Source organism: Phodopus roborovskii, unplaced genomic scaffold (genome assembly GCF_943737965.1).
Source record: "Phodopus roborovskii unplaced genomic scaffold, PHOROB, whole genome shotgun sequence".
NCBI lineage: Eukaryota > Metazoa > Chordata > Mammalia > Rodentia > Cricetidae > Phodopus > Phodopus roborovskii.
In genome coordinates this window covers 25248448-25268061 of record NW_026126433.1, presented here as the reverse complement: position 1 = coordinate 25268061, position 19614 = coordinate 25248448, and the positions used below count along the sequence as shown (strand labels likewise).

Sequence of the window (19614 nt, the reverse complement as noted above, 5' to 3'; positions counted from 1 at the left end):
AGCGCGTAGTCCCTAAGTCAGCCTCCTGGATTGGATAGAAGCGCTGCTATCTTTGGTCTGGGCTCACTCACTAGGCGGGTCAACTAAGGGCAGAATCTTTCTTTTCCCCTGGGGTCTTCCATGCTCAGGAGACCAGACCAGACTGTTCCACAGTGAGGGCAACTCCCTGAGCATGAATAGTCCTTATCAAGCCTCTGCTTGTATCATATTGACTGATGTCTCCTCTGCCGAAACCAGCTTACATCCAATCCCAGAGTCAGCATGGAAGGAAACTGCACAGGGTGTGGCACAGGCAGGCTGAGTCATCGGGATCATTATGATAGCTGTGAGCCACACATGTAAGCATCTGATAAAGTTAGCAAAATGAAAAGGGCATTTATTATAAGGGCGTAGATATCATAAAACCCAGGAGTAATATTGCAGCTTTCATTCTTGCTGCTCTGTTATGATACACCTTTCAACTTGATCACGTGAAGATTCATTCACTCTGTGCCAAGGTTGAGGGACACTGCACTGGACAAAATGAACACAATTTCCTACCCTTCTGAGCCCTTTAATTGGGTGTGATAGGCAGTGTTGAGATGGATGGCATCGGCAGAGCATTGGAGTAGTGGGCCAGGGAAGACCTGACAGAGGTGGTGTTGTAGGAAAGATGACAACACAGAACTGTATTTGATTGGCTTGGGTCAGCATACTCATGCATTACCTTGTGCGTAAGTATCTATCTGTGTGGGGTTCAGGCCTAGGAGCCAGAACTAGATGGTACAAAACATACAGGGAGAAGCAGTGTGTAGGGACACGTGTGCTAGAGCAAGTGTGGCATTCGTGTGATCTGAGCTGCCTGCATTTTAGTTGTAGACTGAGAAGAGAGCAAGGGGTCCTGCTGAGAGTTCCTGCTGTTCACTGGGCTTTTGGATGTGTGTTTCTCTCACCTTAGGAAGAAACCAGCAGTGTCTTGGCCTGTGGAAACTCCCAAGTGGTAGTGATTATTGACTACAGAAGAGCCAAGGAGGAAAATATCAGGGAATCTGAGTCAGTAGTTCAGTATTTCAATGATCAGCAAAAGAGGATCTAGATTAACATATGAACTATTTAGAAGATTTGTCAAACATGTTTCTCATCTTCAGTCCCTCTACATCTCTTTATGTGTCTTTTAACTTTTTTTCTGGCAGGAATGGGTAACTGCTACTGACATCAGAGTAACACTCAATCGCCTAAACACTTTTGGAGATGAAGTCTTTAACGACCCCAAAGTTCTCAAGTCCTATTATTATGCAATCTCAGACTTTGCTGTGGGCGGCAGGTGAGTAAACTATGATTGGAACTTTGATGTGGAACCGTTTATGACTTCATTAGCATTTAGCGACCGTGTCCATCTGGAAAGACAAGCTACAATTTAGATTTTTTTTTTTTTTTTTCTTACTAGAGCTTATTCTGGAAGCTAAGCAGTTGGGTTTTCTGAAAATTGTTAAGTCTATACTCATTGGCTTGGCGGTTTAAGTGCAGAGTCCAGTAATAGATTCTGCAGACCTTCTAGGGTCTTATAACTCAATTAAGAGCAATTCGTAAATGCGTAAACATTCAAACATAGGTTGAGCATCCCTAATCCACAAACTCAAGATGTTCTGGTTTTCTGTTGTTGTGATAAACACCAAGACCAAGAGCAAGTTTGGGGAGGAAAAGTCTTATTTATCTTGCAGCTCTCAGGTCACAGTCTATCAGTGAGGGAAGTTGGGGCAGAAATTCCAGCGAGGCAGGAGTCTGCCAGCAGGAGCTGAACCTACACCATGGAAGAGTGCTGTTTACTAGGTTGTTCCCCAGGCTTGCTCAGCCTGCTTTCTTACAAAATCCAGGACCACCTGCCCAGGGATAGTAAGTACTGCCTACAATGGCTGGGCCCTCCCACATCAATCATTAATCAAGAAAATACCCACAGACTTACCTACAGGGCATCTGATGGAGGCATTTTCTCATTTGGGGGTCCCTCTTCCCAGATGCCCCATGCTTATGCCAAGTTGATAGGAAAACTAACCAGCACACAAAACTTGAAATTTTCTGGTGCTCAGGTGCTGTCACAAGTGGACAGTCAAAATGCTAGCCCCCTGGGTATTATGTAACTACCTTCAGGTCATGAAGGTCATATTGTGACTTGGTCCTGCTCCCAAGATATAGCAATCTGTTTTTGGAAAAGATCAAGAATCCAGAAACTTCCCTTTCCAAGCACTCGAGGAGGGGGTGCTCAGCTTGTGCTGGTGCCCCCAGGTATTCTAAACAAAATGTCACAAATCAAGACACAGAGCTGCAAGGCTAGAGGAGCATCTGGGGTCTGGATGTGTCTTCCAGGACAGGGACAGCTTGGGTAAAGAGGGAAGGTGTCTGGACTGAGTGCAGGAGGATGGGCTGTATCCGCAGCCTTCAGAGAGTGTAACCCCGCTTGATGAGGAGGAAATCTCTTTGTAGAACTGTAAACCAGAAAGATGGACTTATGGTCAGAGATGACAGGCTAAGAATCATGGACTTTTTCCCCTTGTATTAGCCCATGAGGTCTCTAGAACAGAAAAATTATTTTTTGTGCCTGGTGTTCCTGGCATGCTCAGTGAGATTGGTTTGAGATGCAGTGAGAAATTGCACAGTATTTGGAGTGAGGCTATAATATAAAAGCTGGTTTAGGAAGATAAGTGAATGGTGAGAGCAGAGCATAGTGGTATGTAGTTATGAAGACACCGTGAAGCCCATTACTTTATATGCTGACCCACAGAATCAATCCGAAAAATGTTTAAGGTGAGTGTGCAAACAGGGTAAGGGGACTTGTGTGGTTGATGGAATTACCATTCCTGATTTGCTGCTGTGTAATCTGCATATTGAACAACAAAAACCTGACATCAGGCTGCTGACAGATCAAAAGGGATGCAGAGATGCATTTTACTGTGAAAGGGAAATTACCAGGTCATCAGTCAAAGATGATCTTAAGATCTGATGATTTGGAGAACAGTGGTACCATTACTAAATGTAGAAAATGGGCTAGCCAGGTGGTGGTGGCACACAACTTTAATCCCAGCACTTGGGAGGTAGGGGCAGGCAGATGTCTGTGAGTTCTAGGCCAGCCTGGTCTACAGAGTGAGTTTCAAGAACAGCCTCCAAAGCAATATAGAAAAACCCTGACTCAAACAAACAAACAAAACTAAGAGAGAGAGAGACAGAGAGAGAGAGAGAATGGGCCAACCACATAGTCATAGACTTGTAGAGTTTAAGGATATATGAGAGACATTAAGTTTGTACAACCAACAAGGATAGGAGCCTTGGTGAAGGATGGGAACAGGATTCTAAAATCAGGACTCCTCTCTGCACATTGAGGAAGACTTCAGTGTGCACAGGCAGTTTTACATAGCAGTTGGAGCTGTAAAATCATTGTCTTTAAGGAAGCTAGTGAGAGAAATGTCTCTGCTCCAGCCACATTCACATCTCCGAGTTTCCTTGGGTCCTCAGTTTATAATACTTGCATCTAAGGGATCCTTCAGTGACCCTTGCCCCCAAAGAGCCCAAGGGAATAATCTGTCTACTTGACATCTATGGGTTTTAGGTGTCAAAGTCAGCATCTCACTTCCTTCAATGGGAAGCATTAGTCATTACGGTGAATTATTGCCACATGTATTAACTTGGGTTCTGTTGAGTCCTGTATGTAGCAATTGAGCAATTCCCAGTGACTCTGAGAGGCTTTAGCATTGTTTGTTTCACAGGTGAGGTTCAGGCAGCTCTGAGTGTCAGGGAAGGGTTCCAAACCCAGGTGGCCTGGTGTCAGACTTAATGCTATTCTTAGCCATTGTCTTTTGCTGCTACCTGAAGGTCTTGACTTCAGGAAATATCCTGCTGGTATTCTTGGAAACTGTTAGGGACTGTCTTCTGTCTAGTTAATGTTCCATTCTGGGCTTTTGGGTGTGTGTGTTTCAACTTATCCATGCTAAGTTCCTCAGTTTATACTTTTGAATGGTAAAATTCAAAGAATTCTTCAGTTGCTTTTGGTTTTCCATACACACTCTCTCTGCATTGTCTCTAGGACCTCACGGTGGTTCCATTCTTAGCCAGCCCTTGTCTTTCCTCTCCAGGTGTAAATGTAATGGACATGCCAGTGAGTGTGTGAAGAATGAATTTGACAAACTGGTGTGCAATTGCAAACATAACACATACGGAGTTGACTGTGAAAAGTGCCTGCCTTTCTTCAATGACCGGCCGTGGAGGAGGGCAACCGCGGAAAGTGCCAGCGAATGCCTACGTGAGTGTCATTAGTGTAGTTTGTCCACTTGTTTTAAGGACTGCAGCTGGAAGAAAGGATGGATGACTTCCTCACTGATGGAAAACTCTGAAAGACACTGCTCCTGTAGAGCAGAGGAAACCGATGGATGAAGGAAGCTGGTTATGAATAAACTGTGCTGGTTTTGTTTCCTTCATCAATATCAACTAGGAAGCAGAATCGCCAAGTTTCAGGAGTTTGCTTAGATTCAAATACTGGGTCAATGTGGCACCTCTTAAATATGACTTCTGTAGTCACCGTTGCCCTTTAAAATCAACCATCCCTCAGTATCTATAGGAAATGGGTTCCAGAATCTCCTTTATACACCAAAGTTCATAGATGTTCAAGCTCACTATATAAAATGGGATAGTGTTTTCATTTGACCCTGCACCCCTCTTCCATGTTTGTCATCTGTAGGTTACTAATATGGCAAACCGTGCAAATGACATGTGAATGGTTGTCCTACATTGGGGAGTGGGGACAATAAGGAAACGTCTGTACATATGTTAAGTACAGACATTATCGCACTGCCACCATACTGTCTATTGACAGCTGATGGATGCTGTGGCTGTGTAACTCCAGGAACAGAGTATAGCCGTCTCCTTTTCATCACCGTCATTCACTCAAGCAGCCAGCTGGGTTAGTGTATGTCAAATACAGTGAGTTAATTCTCAAAATAATTTTCCCCTTATCTAAAGAGAAAAGTGGGAAGAACTTGTCCAACCACAGCCTGGAAATCTGGGTGGCTTTGGGAGAAGGGATAAGCCCCGTGCTGTCGCAAAAGTCAAATTGAAGAAGTTAACACGTTTAGCCTTCATAATGTCATGGCTTATTCTGAACAGGTGGAGAGGAGGAACTAAGAAAGAAAGCATTGAATTATGATTTGTCCAAGATTTAATGTGAACAAACTTTAAAGCCACCACAGTGTTCTTACATCCTCCATCAGTGTGGGGGATAAAAGGAGTAAGAAAAGGGACACTTGGAGCATGCAACAATTATTGCATACCTTGAGAAGGAGCCACCTTCTCACTTAGGACTGCTTTCATTGAGCTGCTTCGAGCAGAATTTATTAAGCATTTTTCTCTCTCAACAAATCCTGGAATTGCTGATAAACTTTATGGCCTCCTTTAGCATTTCTAAGCATCCAGTGAGCTCCTTTAATCCCATTACCACAGTAATGTAATTGGGTGATGTAAGATGAGGCCTGGCGAAAGAGACATGAAGCCCTCCTAAAACATGTCATCTAAACACACGTGCATTTGTAAAGTTATATACATATGGATGCCATGTTTCTAGTTTATCCAGGAAATAAGAACAAACAAAATACTGTTCACCACTAGGAAATGAAGCTGCTTTGGCAGCTATCAAGCTTTGATAAGGAACTCACTGAATTTGCCTCCGTCCAGTCTCTTCGGCACTAATGCTTCAGAGGGAAGTAAATCAAAACTATAGCAGGACAGTTAAGATACTGGGGCTAGATCAGAGAACAATCCAGCTGTCTTTTCTCTTCCTAGCTATGAATGAGAGGGCTCAAGCTGTATGTAGCTTTGGGTTAGAGCAGAGTGGATATAGGAATTGTTCTGCTCTGTGATCTCAGCACCAGTGCACACTTAACAAGGCTGGATTGACTGCAGGGTAATGGAAGGCAGTTTGGGGCAAGAGAAGTAGTTATTGAAAATGTACTGTGCATCAGCTATGGAAAGGGGTAGGCACTAAAAATGGCTTAATTAAACTCCAAGTCTTGGCGCCAGCATTCAAGCTTCTAAAAAATGCTTTCAATTATAATTCTATAATAGACTATATTGTACACAAAAAAGAAAACATATATTCAAATACTTAAAAAAATAGTTGATAGCTCTATCATAAACCAAATGAAACTTTGTTTTTATGTGATGGCTAAGAGCTTATATATTCTTTGGACAAGTTAAGTCTGAGAAAATCATCTTACAATAAGCAGCAATAAAGACTCTCTGTGAGTCCAAATATTTATTTATTTGTTTATTTTGGAGACAGGATCTCACTATGCAGCCCTAGCCTGGAAGTTCCTGTGGAGACCAGGCTGGCCCTCAGACTCATAGAGTTGCCTTCTGAGTCCTGGGGTTAAAGCTGTGCACCACATCTGGCCGGTTACTAATTCTTAAAGTGTGGTTGTGTTTAACAGATGACCCAGTTAAAACTGTGGTTCTATAGCAGATGGATCTGAGAGGTCTTGATTTCCCTGAGTCTGCTTCCATCATCAGGTTTTCTAATTTAAGCCTACATGTCTCAAATTCCCTAGTCTGGATAGATAATATGGCCCTTTGACAGATAGCATCTTAATGTGTTCCGATTGTTAATACAAAAATGTTAAAAGCTGTGTGATAAATTAGTGCCTTGTTTTTACTGTCATTTCTACAAGTAAAAGATAGAGTTTGGTGGGAAAAAATGGATGTGGTGGTATACACTTTAATCCCAGCACTGGGGAGGCAGAGGCAGGCAGATAGATCTCTATGACTTCAAGGCCAGGTCTACATAGTGACTTCCAGACCAGCCAACACTAATAGTGAAAGCCTGTCTCAAAAAACAGTTAAAGAGGGATCATTTGACTTGGCTATTACATATGAGCAGCGACTGGGACACAGATTCTTTCCTGGGTATAGGTCTTATGTTTATGATTATTCTTTTTCTATAAGGATGGATACTTCTTTGTAAAGTGACGATAAGGCTGTGTAAACTTATTGACATACTAGGTTTTCTGTAAACAATGTGCCCAGTAGTCATTCTATATAATCTGTCACAGAGATGTAGGAAAGTATGGTTTGGTTTTCTTGGAGTCTTTTAAAATGCTTTCTTAAAGGTATACAGGTCTTGGGGGCTATAGTGATGACTCAGAGGTTATGAACACACACACCTCTTCCAGAGTTCATTTCCCAATTAATCACCCACGTTAGGTGGTTCCCAACTGCCGCCTCGAACTCCAGCTCCAGGGCATCTGACACCTCTTTTGGCCTCTCCAGGCATCCACTCATACAGATACACACATATATTTTCTTTTTAAAGGTATACAGATCTGACTTAACTTGTATACTTTGGCCTATAGCCTGTGACTGCAATGGCCGATCCCAAGAATGCTTCTTTGACCCTGAACTATACCGTTCAACTGGACATGGTGGCCACTGTATCAACTGCCGGGATAACACAGATGGTGCCAAGTGTGAGAGATGCCGGGAGAACTTCTTCCGCCTTGGGAACACCGAAGCCTGCTCTCCATGTCACTGCAGTCCTGTTGGTAAGTGACAGGAAGGATCCATTCCACTGGATGGAGTAAGGTGACACAGTAGTCTCCTGAACCCAGAAAATGAAGCTTTGCGTTCTGAGCATGTGCACAGTTAGGTGCAGCAATACTTGTACTTGTAAATATCTCCTTCTGTCTCCAAGCCTCTCCCTTCCTCTAACGAAGCTGAACTTTCGGATTATTTCCTAGTGTGTATAAAAGAAGTAGTGGTTTTGTAAATAATTGGCAGCTGGGTCATAGAGATCATCTGAACTTTGACTAAGGAAGGCTCCCCCTTGTTAATGATTTTGTTTAGTCTAATCTCCTTAGAGGGCTGAGCTGTGTGCAGCATGTTAGTATGTGTCTAGAGCGTTTAGTCTCTTGTATTTTTTTTAAAGTTAGACTAATATTTTGTTGTTTGTGCCTATGAAATTCTAGATGAGAATCTTAGGGAATGTCTGATGGCCAGAGAGGTGATTGGCCTTGTGCACACTGTGTCATTGGGGATAATTTTTTTCAAGAGTGGTGGATATATTTACCTAAGGGTGTGCCTGGAAAGCTAAACTCTTAATGGCTTTTAAAGCTATGATTTACAAAGAGTTTTAGTTTGGAATTTGGTCCTTATTTTCTCTGATCATCTAGAGATTACATATTGGTCGTCAGGCATTGCTTTCAGCTTCTGCTTGTGTTTCTTTTATATTGCTTTTACTTACCCATCTGTTCAGATTTGGAGTTGAACATTGAACTCATTGGATTTTAGGTTCTCTCAGCACACAGTGTGACAGTTACGGCAGATGCAGCTGTAAGCCAGGAGTGATGGGTGACAAGTGTGACCGTTGCCAGCCTGGATTCCATTCCCTCACTGAGGCGGGATGCAGGTAAATGTTTTCAGGATCACAGACTGGTCCTGAATCTGCACAGGAAAGTGGTAGTAATAGTGGGAGCCCTTTCCCAGCAGTGATGGTCAGTTTCAAGACCACCATGATGTTTCCCATGGGCTTTCGGAGAGTACAGTGTGTTTTTTAGTAGTTTATGTTAGTGTGCACGGTTTTGGTTTTCATTATGGGTGATGACTGAAACCAAATCCAAATATAAAAGTATCAGGAGTTCACTTTGTCCTTTAAAGGTCACTGTGTGTAGAATCTGCTGTTATGTAAAGCAGTTAACACAGACGTGGCTGTAAGCCAGGAGTGATGGATGACCAGTGTGACTGTTGCCAGCCTGGATTCCACTTCAGACTGTAAGAGTGGGATCTCTTTCCTCTCCTTTTCATTGTTGTATTCCATTCCCTTCCAACAGGCCATGCTCCTGTAATCCGTCTGGCAGCACGGATGAATGTAACGTTGAAACAGGAAGATGTGTTTGCAAAGAAAACGTCGAAGGCTTCAGCTGTGAGAGGTAGCTCCGTCTTTCTCTAACTGTTGCTTTCATAGTATCAGATTTCCAGTGGAAACAGTGACTGATGCTGCCCTAATCTCTTTCAGATGCAAACCTGGATTTTTTAATCTGGAATCATCTAATCCTAAGGGTTGCACACCCTGCTTCTGCTTCGGGCATTCTTCTGTGTGCACAAATGCTGTTGGCTACAGTGTTCATGACATCTCCTCCACCTTTCAGATCGGTAATTCAACCCGTATTCAGTCTCATGGGCCTCTAGAGTTCTGAGACCACATCTACATGGGCAGTTTTTGAATCAGTAGCTTGGGAGGATTTTTGACACTAGGAACATTTGCTATTATTTAATATGCATTTTTTTTATTGTGTGGCTCTTTAATGAAAACATACATGTGGCTTTAGAGAATTTATTGTAGTAAGCAGTGACTACAAATATTCTATTAAAAAATAGAGCAAAGTATGTCTTTCAGGGGATAGTATTACATAGGTTCTGTTGTGGAGTCAAACTTTTTTATTAATGGTTTTCTGTATATAAGGTGTAGTCTCACATTTTGTGAGCCTACATACAGGATGTTTGTCATGTAAATATACTTGTTTCTTCATTCTCTACCTGCAGATGAGGATGGGTGGCGTGTGGAGCAGAGAGATGGCTCGGAGGCATCTCTTGAGTGGTCCTCTGATAGGCAGGATATTGCTGTGATCTCAGACAGTTACTTTCCTAGGTACTTCATCGCCCCTGGTAAGTGAGGCTGGAAAGCAACACGGTTTTCTGGGTGCTTCTTTCCATCACCATCTCACATTCTGACCTAGCCTGATATCTGCCTTTCAGCAAAGTTCCTGGGCAACCAGGTTCTGAGTTATGGGCAGAACCTCTCCTTCTCCTTCCGAGTGGACAGACGGGACACTCGCCTCTCTGCAGAAGATCTCGTGCTTGAGGGAGCTGGCTTGAGAGTGTCTGTGCCCTTGATCGCTCAGGGCAATTCCTATCCTAGTGAAACTGCTGTGAAATATATCTTCAGGTGAGACATCTCTGCCAACTCAGACCTGGCCAGCTATGAAAGAGAAAGTGGGTTTTTGTTGTTCATTTTAAACAAAAACGTCTGAGCTAGATGTGGCTGCTCATACCTATTGCTCTAGACCATTGGAGGCTGAGATGAGAAGGTTATGTATTGAAATTCTCTGTAAAAAACAAACAACAACAACAAAACCCTTTGGGTTATTGAGATGAGCCACCTTCTTTTATCTTCTCTTTTCTAGTTGTACTGAGAAACTGGCAACACTCTCTTGTTTGGTTAGTGTGTCAGTATTGCCTGCGCTGGCATCATTGAGCAAGAAACAGCCTCCTTGCAGATTATCTTGACAGAGGTTATGTGCCCTTTCTTTCTCTCCAGGCTCCATGAAGCAACAGATTACCCTTGGAGGCCCACTCTTTCCCCCTTCGAATTTCAGAAGCTCCTAAACAACTTGACCTCTATCAAGATCCGTGGCACATACAGTGAGAGGAGTAAGTTGTGATGTAATTTAGGAGTTAATTAAGATGACATGGTAGAAAGATTTGTGGCAGGGAGGAGGTCCTGTTCTGATATATGCACACTGATCCAAGCTATTATCATTTGTATATTAAAATGTACTTTCAAACCATCTTGGATCTGGAGAACATTCACCAAAATGACTATTAATAACTATTATTTTATCATTATTAAGCCAATTGAAATTTCATTATACATAGATTTTCTTAAAGTCTGGTTCAACTTGCTTAATCTTCATTACTTTTTATTTACTGCCATGTAATTATCAAGTGATTGGATAAATTATCAGAAATTAGATCCAATGATGTAATACATCATCCAATGAACATTTGCATAAACAAGGGCTTATTAATGAGGGCTTTCCCCCCTCTAGTAAGGTAAAGTTATAGCTTGGATGTCTTGGTTTTGCTTCCCCCCCCTGCAAGAATCCATATAGAAATGTTTTATAAATGATTACTAATATGGACTTGGGTCCTTGGAAGAGGTTTGGGCTTTAATGTAGATTATATTTACATTTTGGGCATTTACTTTTAAACTTGGAAATGTGGCAGAAAATAGAGAGAGGGGATGGGATCCTAGAAACACAGTTGAGGTGTGTGCCCTGAGGCTGAAGGGAGGAAAAGGATTTGGAGAAGAAAAAATAATTGCAGGTTTAAGACGAGAGCACCACTGGGTTTTAGGTGGGGGTTGAGAAGTCATTGGTGAGAATTCAGCTTTGGCTCAGGGATGAAGCTGAGGAAGATAACAGGACTCTTTGAAAAGGTGATTTTGAGTGTGAGGAGGTAAAAATAAAGAATATTAACGTTTGGCTGAAAGAGAGAAAAAGAGATGAGTGATCATTTGGGAGGAGGACCAAGATTGAAGGAAGAAGAGTATTTTTAGGTCAGGGAGATGTAAGAATGTTTAGAGATTAGAAGTACATCATAACTCACGATCTTACTGGCAGAAACCATAAACATATTAAAAGCTACGTTCAAGCTAGTATGAGAAGTGTCCTTTGGCCTAGGTGGTCAGTGTCTACGAGGATTATATTAGCACCAAGTAATGCTCCATAACATGGGAGGAATGTACTTAAAGCAAAAGACAGCAAAGGATTCCGGTAAAATAGAAATTAAAGGGAAACATGATAGTATCTTCAAGGCCCTCTTTTTGACCTTAGAACGTTGCTGCTGGTTCTACTAGATTGGATGGATCATTGTCTAATTCAGTATAAGCTTTCTTTGTCCTTATGGAAATGAAAGAGCATTCTGACATGTGGCATAATGGCTTTGGGATTATTGTACACTTGTCAGAGCTATACAATCGTGTGTGTGTGTGCACGCGCACGCATGTGTGTGTGTGTGTGCATGCGTGTGTGTGTTTCTATAACTTTGCCATACCTCTAGTCCATGTGCTCAGCACCCTGTATCATATGGTTGTCTTAAATGCTGTTTTCTGAGTATCATTCCTGGCGAATGACTTGAGGTAATGGTGAGTTTTGTCTGAACTCTTGGGTCTGGCTACTCTTATGCTTAACTCTTCATGAGTTCTTGGAAACTGGAAGGCACTTCAGAGGTTCTCTTTCCCACACCACAAACAGGTGCTGGATATTTGGATGATGTCACCTTAGCAAGTGCTCGTCCTGGACCTGGAGTCCCTGCAACTTGGGTGGAGTCCTGCACCTGCCCAGTGGGGTATGGAGGGCAGTTCTGTGAGACGTGCCTCTCAGGCTACAGAAGAGAAACTCCAAGTCTTGGACCTTACAGTCCGTGTGTGCTCTGTACCTGCAATGGACATAGCGAGACCTGTGACCCCGAGACAGGTGAGAGGGCCACTGCTTCTGAGGTCACTGCTGGGCCTGAGGGCACTCAGTGACTTAATTTACTTGTCACATACCTGATGATATTCTTTTATCTGCTCCCAAAATAGGTGTCTGTAACTGCAGAGACAATACAGATGGCCCTCACTGTGAGAAATGTAGTGACGGATACTATGGAGACTCAACCTTGGGCACCTCCTCTGACTGCCAACCTTGTCCCTGTCCTGGTGGCTCAAGTTGTGCCATTGTCCCCAAGACAAAGGAAGTAGTGTGCACCCACTGTCCAACTGGCACCGCTGGTGAGTGTCACGCCCTCCTTTCAACCTCCTGTGCCTCCCTCAATGCCCTCACAACCCTGAGAGGGGACGTCTGCCGTTGTGCTGTGACAAGAAGGTGTGGAAACAGTGACAATGGTGTGTGGCGAGAAATGGGTGACCCAAGAAAACTGTCACCATACTGCAGTCTCTCATAAAGTGAGAACCCCACTGGGCTTTCAGAATAGGCTTGTCTGGAATTGTTAATGTGAAATAGCAATTTAAAATTCTCTCTCTAAATCATCCTTTCAGAATTTCAACATTGGTCACATTGAGTTGGGAAAGTTGTTATTTGGGTGGAGGGGGCTTTGGGTAGACCTCTCTTCCCATTCTACCCACTGAGTTCTCACAGGTAGCTGTAAGGGCCATGACCATGGGGGTTGGGGTTCGCTGGCAGACCACCCTTTTTTGGCTTACCCTGTCTTTACTGTAAAGAGCGGAAGACAAAAATCAGGGATAAAACAATGTGTTACTCCATCAATCCATATAAGGAATTCAGGGTTTGAAACTTGATTGTAGACTTTGAAATGAAAGCAAATTGTTATGGGGAATGAGTTTAAGGCAGGCTACCTCTTGTGTCTGTTGTAGTCTGATACGAAACAACTCTTCAAGCTTTTGAAGTATAGGTCACACGTGGAATAGCTCCATTATCAGATGAGACTTCATAGCTGGAATGTGGTCCATGTGCTCATGTGGAGATGGCTCTGAGGGAGTCTGGTGGCTGCCCACAGCAGGGCCAGGAGGGCCCCTCATTCCCATGCTCCTGCAATCTGGTTTCTCCCCTCTGCCCCTGCTCCTGCTCAGCTTACTGACCTCTGCTTTTGTCTGTCAGGTCTAGTGGTCAGTGTCATGGCCATGCTGGACAGTGCTGGCTGGCTGCCCCTCTGTAGTCTGGCCTGCCACTCTCCTCGTTTACTACTCTTTTCTCTTTCACAGTCTTTATCTCGGCTGGGGGATTTCATCCAAATTCCATCCACACTCCTCCTTAGGTGATCAGATCTCTTCAGGTTTCTGCCTGGGACTATGCAGTCAGTATCCTCAGCCCTGGACATCCTCTCCTGAGCAACAGCCCTTTCCTTCCCCACCCAGTGAAGGGCTGGAAGCTTTCTGTTCTAGGCACCGCAGCCTCTCAGCTAAGGTTGCCTCTCTCATGGGTCTCCCTGCTTCAGATCGGTTCTTCCCAGGGGAGCCAGAATAACCCTTTTAAGATGTAATCAGATTACTTCACTTTTCTGCTGAGCCATCTTACCATGTAGTTTAGGCTGACCTCAAATCTGTCATCTTCCTGGCTGAGATTGTGTGTGCTCCATGTGCTGTGGTTATACCACTTAAGAGCTCTCCAGGGCCGGGATGGCTGGGTGGGGAAACACTTGCTGTCAAGCCTCAACACCTGAGTTCAGTCCCCGGGATCCCTACATAGTTGAAAGAGAACCAACTCCCACCAATTGTTCCCTGACCTCAACAGTCATGCTACGGCATGTGAGCATACAAATAAGCAAGCAAACAAATACATGTAACATTTAAAAAAAAAAAAAAAAAGGAAAAAGAAAAGAAAGAACTCTCTAGTAACTTGTCACAGCACTTCACTTTAAATCCTGGTCTGACCTGGGCTGGTTGGTTCTGCTTCCGTGTGTGGCCTTGTTTGAAAGTGTTCCCATAGGTATTTTCCTGGAAGACCTCTATGTCTGTGAATTCTCATCCTAATGTCTCACCCCCAACCTAAAAAAGGCCTTCACCTTCACAGTCATTTCAGCTGTCACTGTGTTTGGTTTAATGCTCTTGTACTGTCCCCATTTGAAGTCTTGTGTGCAAGTCTGTGCTGACCCTCCCTAACTGCAACAGAAATGTCATGGGAACAGAGACTACAGGTAGGCAAACCAGGGACCATCCTACTGAAAAAGTATGTCACGGTCACTTCACTGGTCTGGGCCACAGCTTGGGTCTCCTGCTCTCCACTGTATCACACAAGACCTTGCATATGATGGTCAGACTGACAGTCCGTACCTGTTGGTAACCCACAGCAGAAATGCCTCAGGCCTTTCTTCCTTAACCTCGGATTCTCTCATTCCCAGGCAAGAGATGTGAACTCTGTGATGACGGCTACTTCGGAGACCCTCTGGGCAGCAATGGGCCTGTGAGACTGTGCCGACCATGTCAGTGTAACGACAACATAGACCCCAATGCGGTTGGCAACTGCAACCGCCTGACAGGAGAATGTCTGAAGTGCATTTATAACACTGCTGGCTTCTACTGTGACCGGTGCAAAGAAGGGTTTTTCGGCAATCCCCTGGCTCCCAACCCAGCAGACAAATGCAAAGGTCAGCCACTGGCCAGAGTCAGTCACACATACACCTTGACGTGCAATTTCATTGTGTGTTTCTTTCAATACTTACAGAAGTTTGCTCAGATGCTTCCAAACACCTGTGAGAATGCAGTGTGAAACACTTGCACAACTTTAAATTGCTGGACACCACACTGAAAAAAAGTGAAAGAAACAGGATTTAATTTTAATGTTATGTTTATTATTATTATTAACATTATATATGTTTTAACATATTAGCATGACATATTATGTTAATACAGCCAACATTTTATTGCTTCAACTAATAATTAGTTAAAAACTGTTAATGAAATAGGTGTTCTTTCCCCACCGTACATAGCAGAGCCAGTGTGTGTTTCAGCTGATGCACATGTTCATGCAGATCAGCCGGACATACCGTATGTGGCTGGGCAGCTCCTATTGTAGGCCAGAGGCCTAAAGCACCTGTGCTACTGTTCTTTCTGCTGACTTGCATCTGTTGCTTTTTCTGTCTTCCCGCTCTAGCCTGCGCCTGCAATCCCTATGGGACAGTGCAGCAGCAGAGTAGCTGTAACCCTGTGACTGGGCAGTGCGAGTGTCTGCCTCATGTCTCGGGCCGGGACTGTGGTGCTTGTGACCCTGGCTTCTACAACCTGCAGAGTGGGCAAGGCTGTGAAAGGTGAGACTTTGGAGCCTTTGGAGGAAGTGATCGTTTCCTTCTTTGTCATAAGAAGTACAGTTTCTCAGGTTGTAGTCAGTGGCTACATTGATGTCGTTCAGGAATTGTTCTTGGGTCTTACCTGGGAAAGGCACCGGGTGAGAGGATTTCTAGGACAGAAGAGGCAGCACAGTGGCAGCCCCCGTGTATCAGACATTTCAAATGCAAGGTTCCTTCTCAGACAAACTCAGCAGGGCTGCAGCCTGGTCAGTGCTGGTAGGGTTTCAGAATGGAGATTGCTGGTACAGGTGAGGCTTGACAAAGAGCCCTAAATAGCACTCCCAGAAAGGGCTGGGACCTTAGGGACTTAGGACAACCCTAACATTATGCCTAACAGTTCCTAACACGATGCCCTTGATAGAGAATGTTGCTTACAGTCTGCTCTTCTTACCATAGACATGTCTTGTGTTTCTTTTCAGGTGTGACTGCCATGCTTTGGGTTCCACCAATGGGCAATGTGACATCCGCACTGGTCAGTGTGAGTGCCAGCCTGGCATCACCGGTCAGCACTGTGAGCGTTGTGAGACCAACCACTTTGGATTTGGACCTGAAGGCTGCAAACGTAAGACATAAGACATGGTGGCTTGCAGGGCACTGTCTTCCAACTCCAATTAGTGCCTAACATACAGAAAGAACTCCATAGCCTCTGTGTGGCCATCACAGAGACTTTATCTGTGAATATTATGAAACTCTGGAAAACAAGGGCTTTTCTGGTTCCTTTGTAACTGCCTTGTTGAAATCGCCTTTTGAGGTTTTTTTTTTTTAATACTCCCCTTTGTAATCTTTTTTTTTTTTTTAAGGAAAAAAATCTCCCTTGAGTACTGAACTTGCCCACTCTGCTTAACGAGACTTATTTATTGATCACATTGTCATTGTGGATGAGGAAACAGTAATGGGTTTTGTTCAGTGTTTGTTGACTTACTGTAGTTACTCTCCACCCGTGGGGCCTTTTTGGTTCGGTTGTATATAAACATCTGCTTCTCCTTGGCATAAACACTTGCCTGGAAATCAGAACAATTTGGGTTCTTGTTTTCTGAATTCCTTCATTTCTCCTGTGGAATGCAGCTCAGAGAACAAAGTGAGAAAAGAAACAGAAAGATAATGCAAGGGAAGCGTTAGCATTTGGGCTTCCTCATTTCTTTGAGAAATTTAGGCAGTGGAAAGATGAAAGTATGCAGGGATTCCCGAAGGAAGAGCACTACTCACTTCAATAAGCCTTCCCTGTGTGCCTAGGCTGGCCTCACCTTCCCTACCTCCACCTCCCAAGACACACATTCACCACCATGCCTGGTAACCCTGTAATTCCTGTGTCACATGCTATGTGCCCCAAGGGGGTATGGGGGTGACTTAGTGGATAAAGTGCTTGCCATATGAGCAAGAGGACCTGAGTTCAGATTCCCAGCATCCATATAAAAAAGTAGGTGTGTGTCTGTAACTCCAGTGCTGAGACAGGTAGGTTCTTGGAGCTCATTGGCCAGCCAGTCTTACCTATTGCTGAGCTGGGCACAGTGGCACCTTTAATCTCTGCATTCAGGAAGCAAAACTAGGCAGGTCTCTTGTGAGTTTGAAGCCACCCTCGTCTACATAGTGAGCTTCAGGCCAGGGCTACATAATGAGACCCTCTCTCAAAATAACACACACACACACAAATAGAAATAAGGCAGAAAGTGGTAGAGAAGGATAGATACTCAGTGTTGACCTCTGGCCTCTGTAGGCTCATGCATGTACGTGTGTGCATATATGAACATATACACCACACACAAAAAGTATGCTCCAAAAGATGCATGTTTTACTTCACAACTTAAAATGTCTGTCTTCTTTGCTAAGTAGATTCAGCCATTTAAAATTCCATAAATGCATTTTCCTAAGTACTCAGAATAATGATACAACCAGTTAAATGAGAATCGTCTTCTCGTTCTGTAGCTTGTGACTGTCATCATGAAGGGTCCCTTTCGCTCCAGTGTAAAGACGATGGTCGTTGTGAATGCAGGGAAGGCTTTGTGGGAAATCGCTGTGACCAATGTGAAGAGAACTATTTCTACAATCGCTCTTGGCCTGGCTGCCAGGAGTGTCCAGCTTGTTACCGACTGGTGAAGGATAAGGTGAGCTGTAGTGTGTGCATGCATGCATTCATTCACTTATTCACTCATTCACTCACTCATCATTCATTCATTCATCCATCCCTCATCTATTCAGCTCTTGGCTCCAGAGAAAAAATGGTGAACACATTTGATCTGGCTTCTCTTCTCAGAGGCATACCTTCTAGTTACATACATAAGAGAACACCTGAGATAAGAGGCTGAAAGAACAGAAACAGGCAATACCTGTGGGAAACTGTATAGCCTTTCAGGAAACTCCTGCCAAGTGAGAGCTGAAGGAGAGAGCCATGTGAGGAGGAATGGCAGGCAAAGGCCTGGAGCCTGGAAGCTTCTGGACCCTGCCCTGTGGAGGAACTTGGTTCTATAGGACTGTGTTGACAATAAGCCAAGAGTTTAGGAATTATTCCCAAAGGCAGTGGAAATGCACAGAAGTCCAGCTGTATTTTCAGAGGAGTGACCTGGCTACCACATGAAGAATGCCCATTAGGGCAGGGTTGTGGGGAAGCCTTTGAATGGATAGGGTAAATAAATATGGTGAGAGAGCAGGGCAGGGAAGAGAAGAATCGAGAATTAGTCTTGGGCCTTGGGGGTTTTGCTTTAATGTTGCTGAAGATGTTGTTCACTGGGAATCCCCAGGGAGAACAGGTTCTGGAGTTCAGTTTGAGATGCCTGGCAAAGATCTAAGTGATGCTCAAAAGAGAGACCAGAACTGGAGAACTGTCTGTAGACAGTTCTAAGAGCTTGCTTTGGAAGCCAGAGAAACAGATAAGCCACTTCTGCCTGTGCTGTCTTTGTGACGGGCACGGTTTTCCCACTTCTGTGGCTCTTGCAGCATGCACAGCTAAGTCCTCTTTTCTCCTTCTTAGGTTGCTGAGCATCGAGTGAAACTCCAGGAGTTAGAGAACCTCATAGCAAACCTTGGGACCGGGGATGAGATGGTGACGGATCAAGCCTTTGAGGATAGACTCAAGGAGGCAGAGAGAGAGGTTACAGACCTCCTTCGTGAGGCTCAGGATGTCAGAGGTATACATTATGCAGCTGGGTGACTGATCTCATTTCTAGTTTGTAATTCATATGGTTTTTATAAAATTCACACATTATAAACTACTTGCAGAATATGGTCTTTTTATTTTAGACAGAGTCTCCCTGTAGCTCAGGCTGACCTGGCAATATATCCTCAGCCTCCTAAGTGCTAGGAATGCAGGCATGAGCTACCTGCCTGGCTGTAAGTTATTTTAAAGATGACATTACAAAAACATCCTACTCTTAATATTTTAAGATGAAATAAACATGGGTAGCTTCCCACTATATCAAAAACTATTTGTTGTCCAGGTTTAAAGTACCTTATGTATCTATTCCTTTACATACAGAGAATGTGAAGTTGAAAATATTATTTATTTAAGGATGTTTGTTTTCCAGCCACAACTTCTGAGAAATATTTTTAAGGAAAAAATTCTAATTTTGATTTTTTCCCCCACTATTCTAATGAGTGGGAATTTATTTTATATATAGCTTTATTTTCTTCAACATGACTCGAGAACAGAAAATGGGTGTCCAAGCATTGATTGAGTAGCTAATTACTGAATATGCAACACTTGGCATTTGTAAAATGCCTGTGCATGAAAATTTTTGTCTGACTAGCACAGTATGTGCTGACATTATATAAAAGTACATGTCATATGTACCAGACCCATCCTAAGGTCTTCTGTGCATGGTATGACAAGAAAGAAAGGAGATCAGCCTAAGACTTAGAAGACAGTTTATTTTAACATAACTTATTTAAAAATAAATCAATTTATTTTGTTGATTTTTTTTCAAAGAAACTTGTTTTTAAAAAACTTTGAAGTGGGAATGTTATTTTATATCATATACTTGCTTTTTAGATCACTTTAAGTTTTTGTTTTTATTCCTTACCCTGAAC

The 19614-nt window shown here is 43.4% G+C and overlaps 1 protein-coding gene across 1 annotated transcript in view; it reads left to right on the top strand.

Moving 5' to 3' along the window:
* The window catches only part of Lamc1 (laminin subunit gamma 1), a 114753-nt gene that overhangs the window by 76406 nt on the left and 18733 nt on the right, over window positions 1–19614 (top strand). The window contains exons 3-18 of the mRNA XM_051185969.1: window positions 1173–1303; window positions 4104–4270; window positions 7368–7556; window positions 8302–8419; window positions 8841–8939; window positions 9026–9162; window positions 9553–9675; window positions 9766–9955; window positions 10328–10440; window positions 12045–12266; window positions 12374–12562; window positions 14650–14895; window positions 15402–15555; window positions 16014–16156; window positions 17518–17696; window positions 18560–18716. Coding sequence (XP_051041926.1) covers window positions 1173–1303; window positions 4104–4270; window positions 7368–7556; window positions 8302–8419; window positions 8841–8939; window positions 9026–9162; window positions 9553–9675; window positions 9766–9955; window positions 10328–10440; window positions 12045–12266; window positions 12374–12562; window positions 14650–14895; window positions 15402–15555; window positions 16014–16156; window positions 17518–17696; window positions 18560–18716 — 2557 coding nt within the window. The remainder of the gene's footprint in view (window positions 1–1172; window positions 1304–4103; window positions 4271–7367; window positions 7557–8301; window positions 8420–8840; window positions 8940–9025; window positions 9163–9552; window positions 9676–9765; window positions 9956–10327; window positions 10441–12044; window positions 12267–12373; window positions 12563–14649; window positions 14896–15401; window positions 15556–16013; window positions 16157–17517; window positions 17697–18559; window positions 18717–19614) is intronic.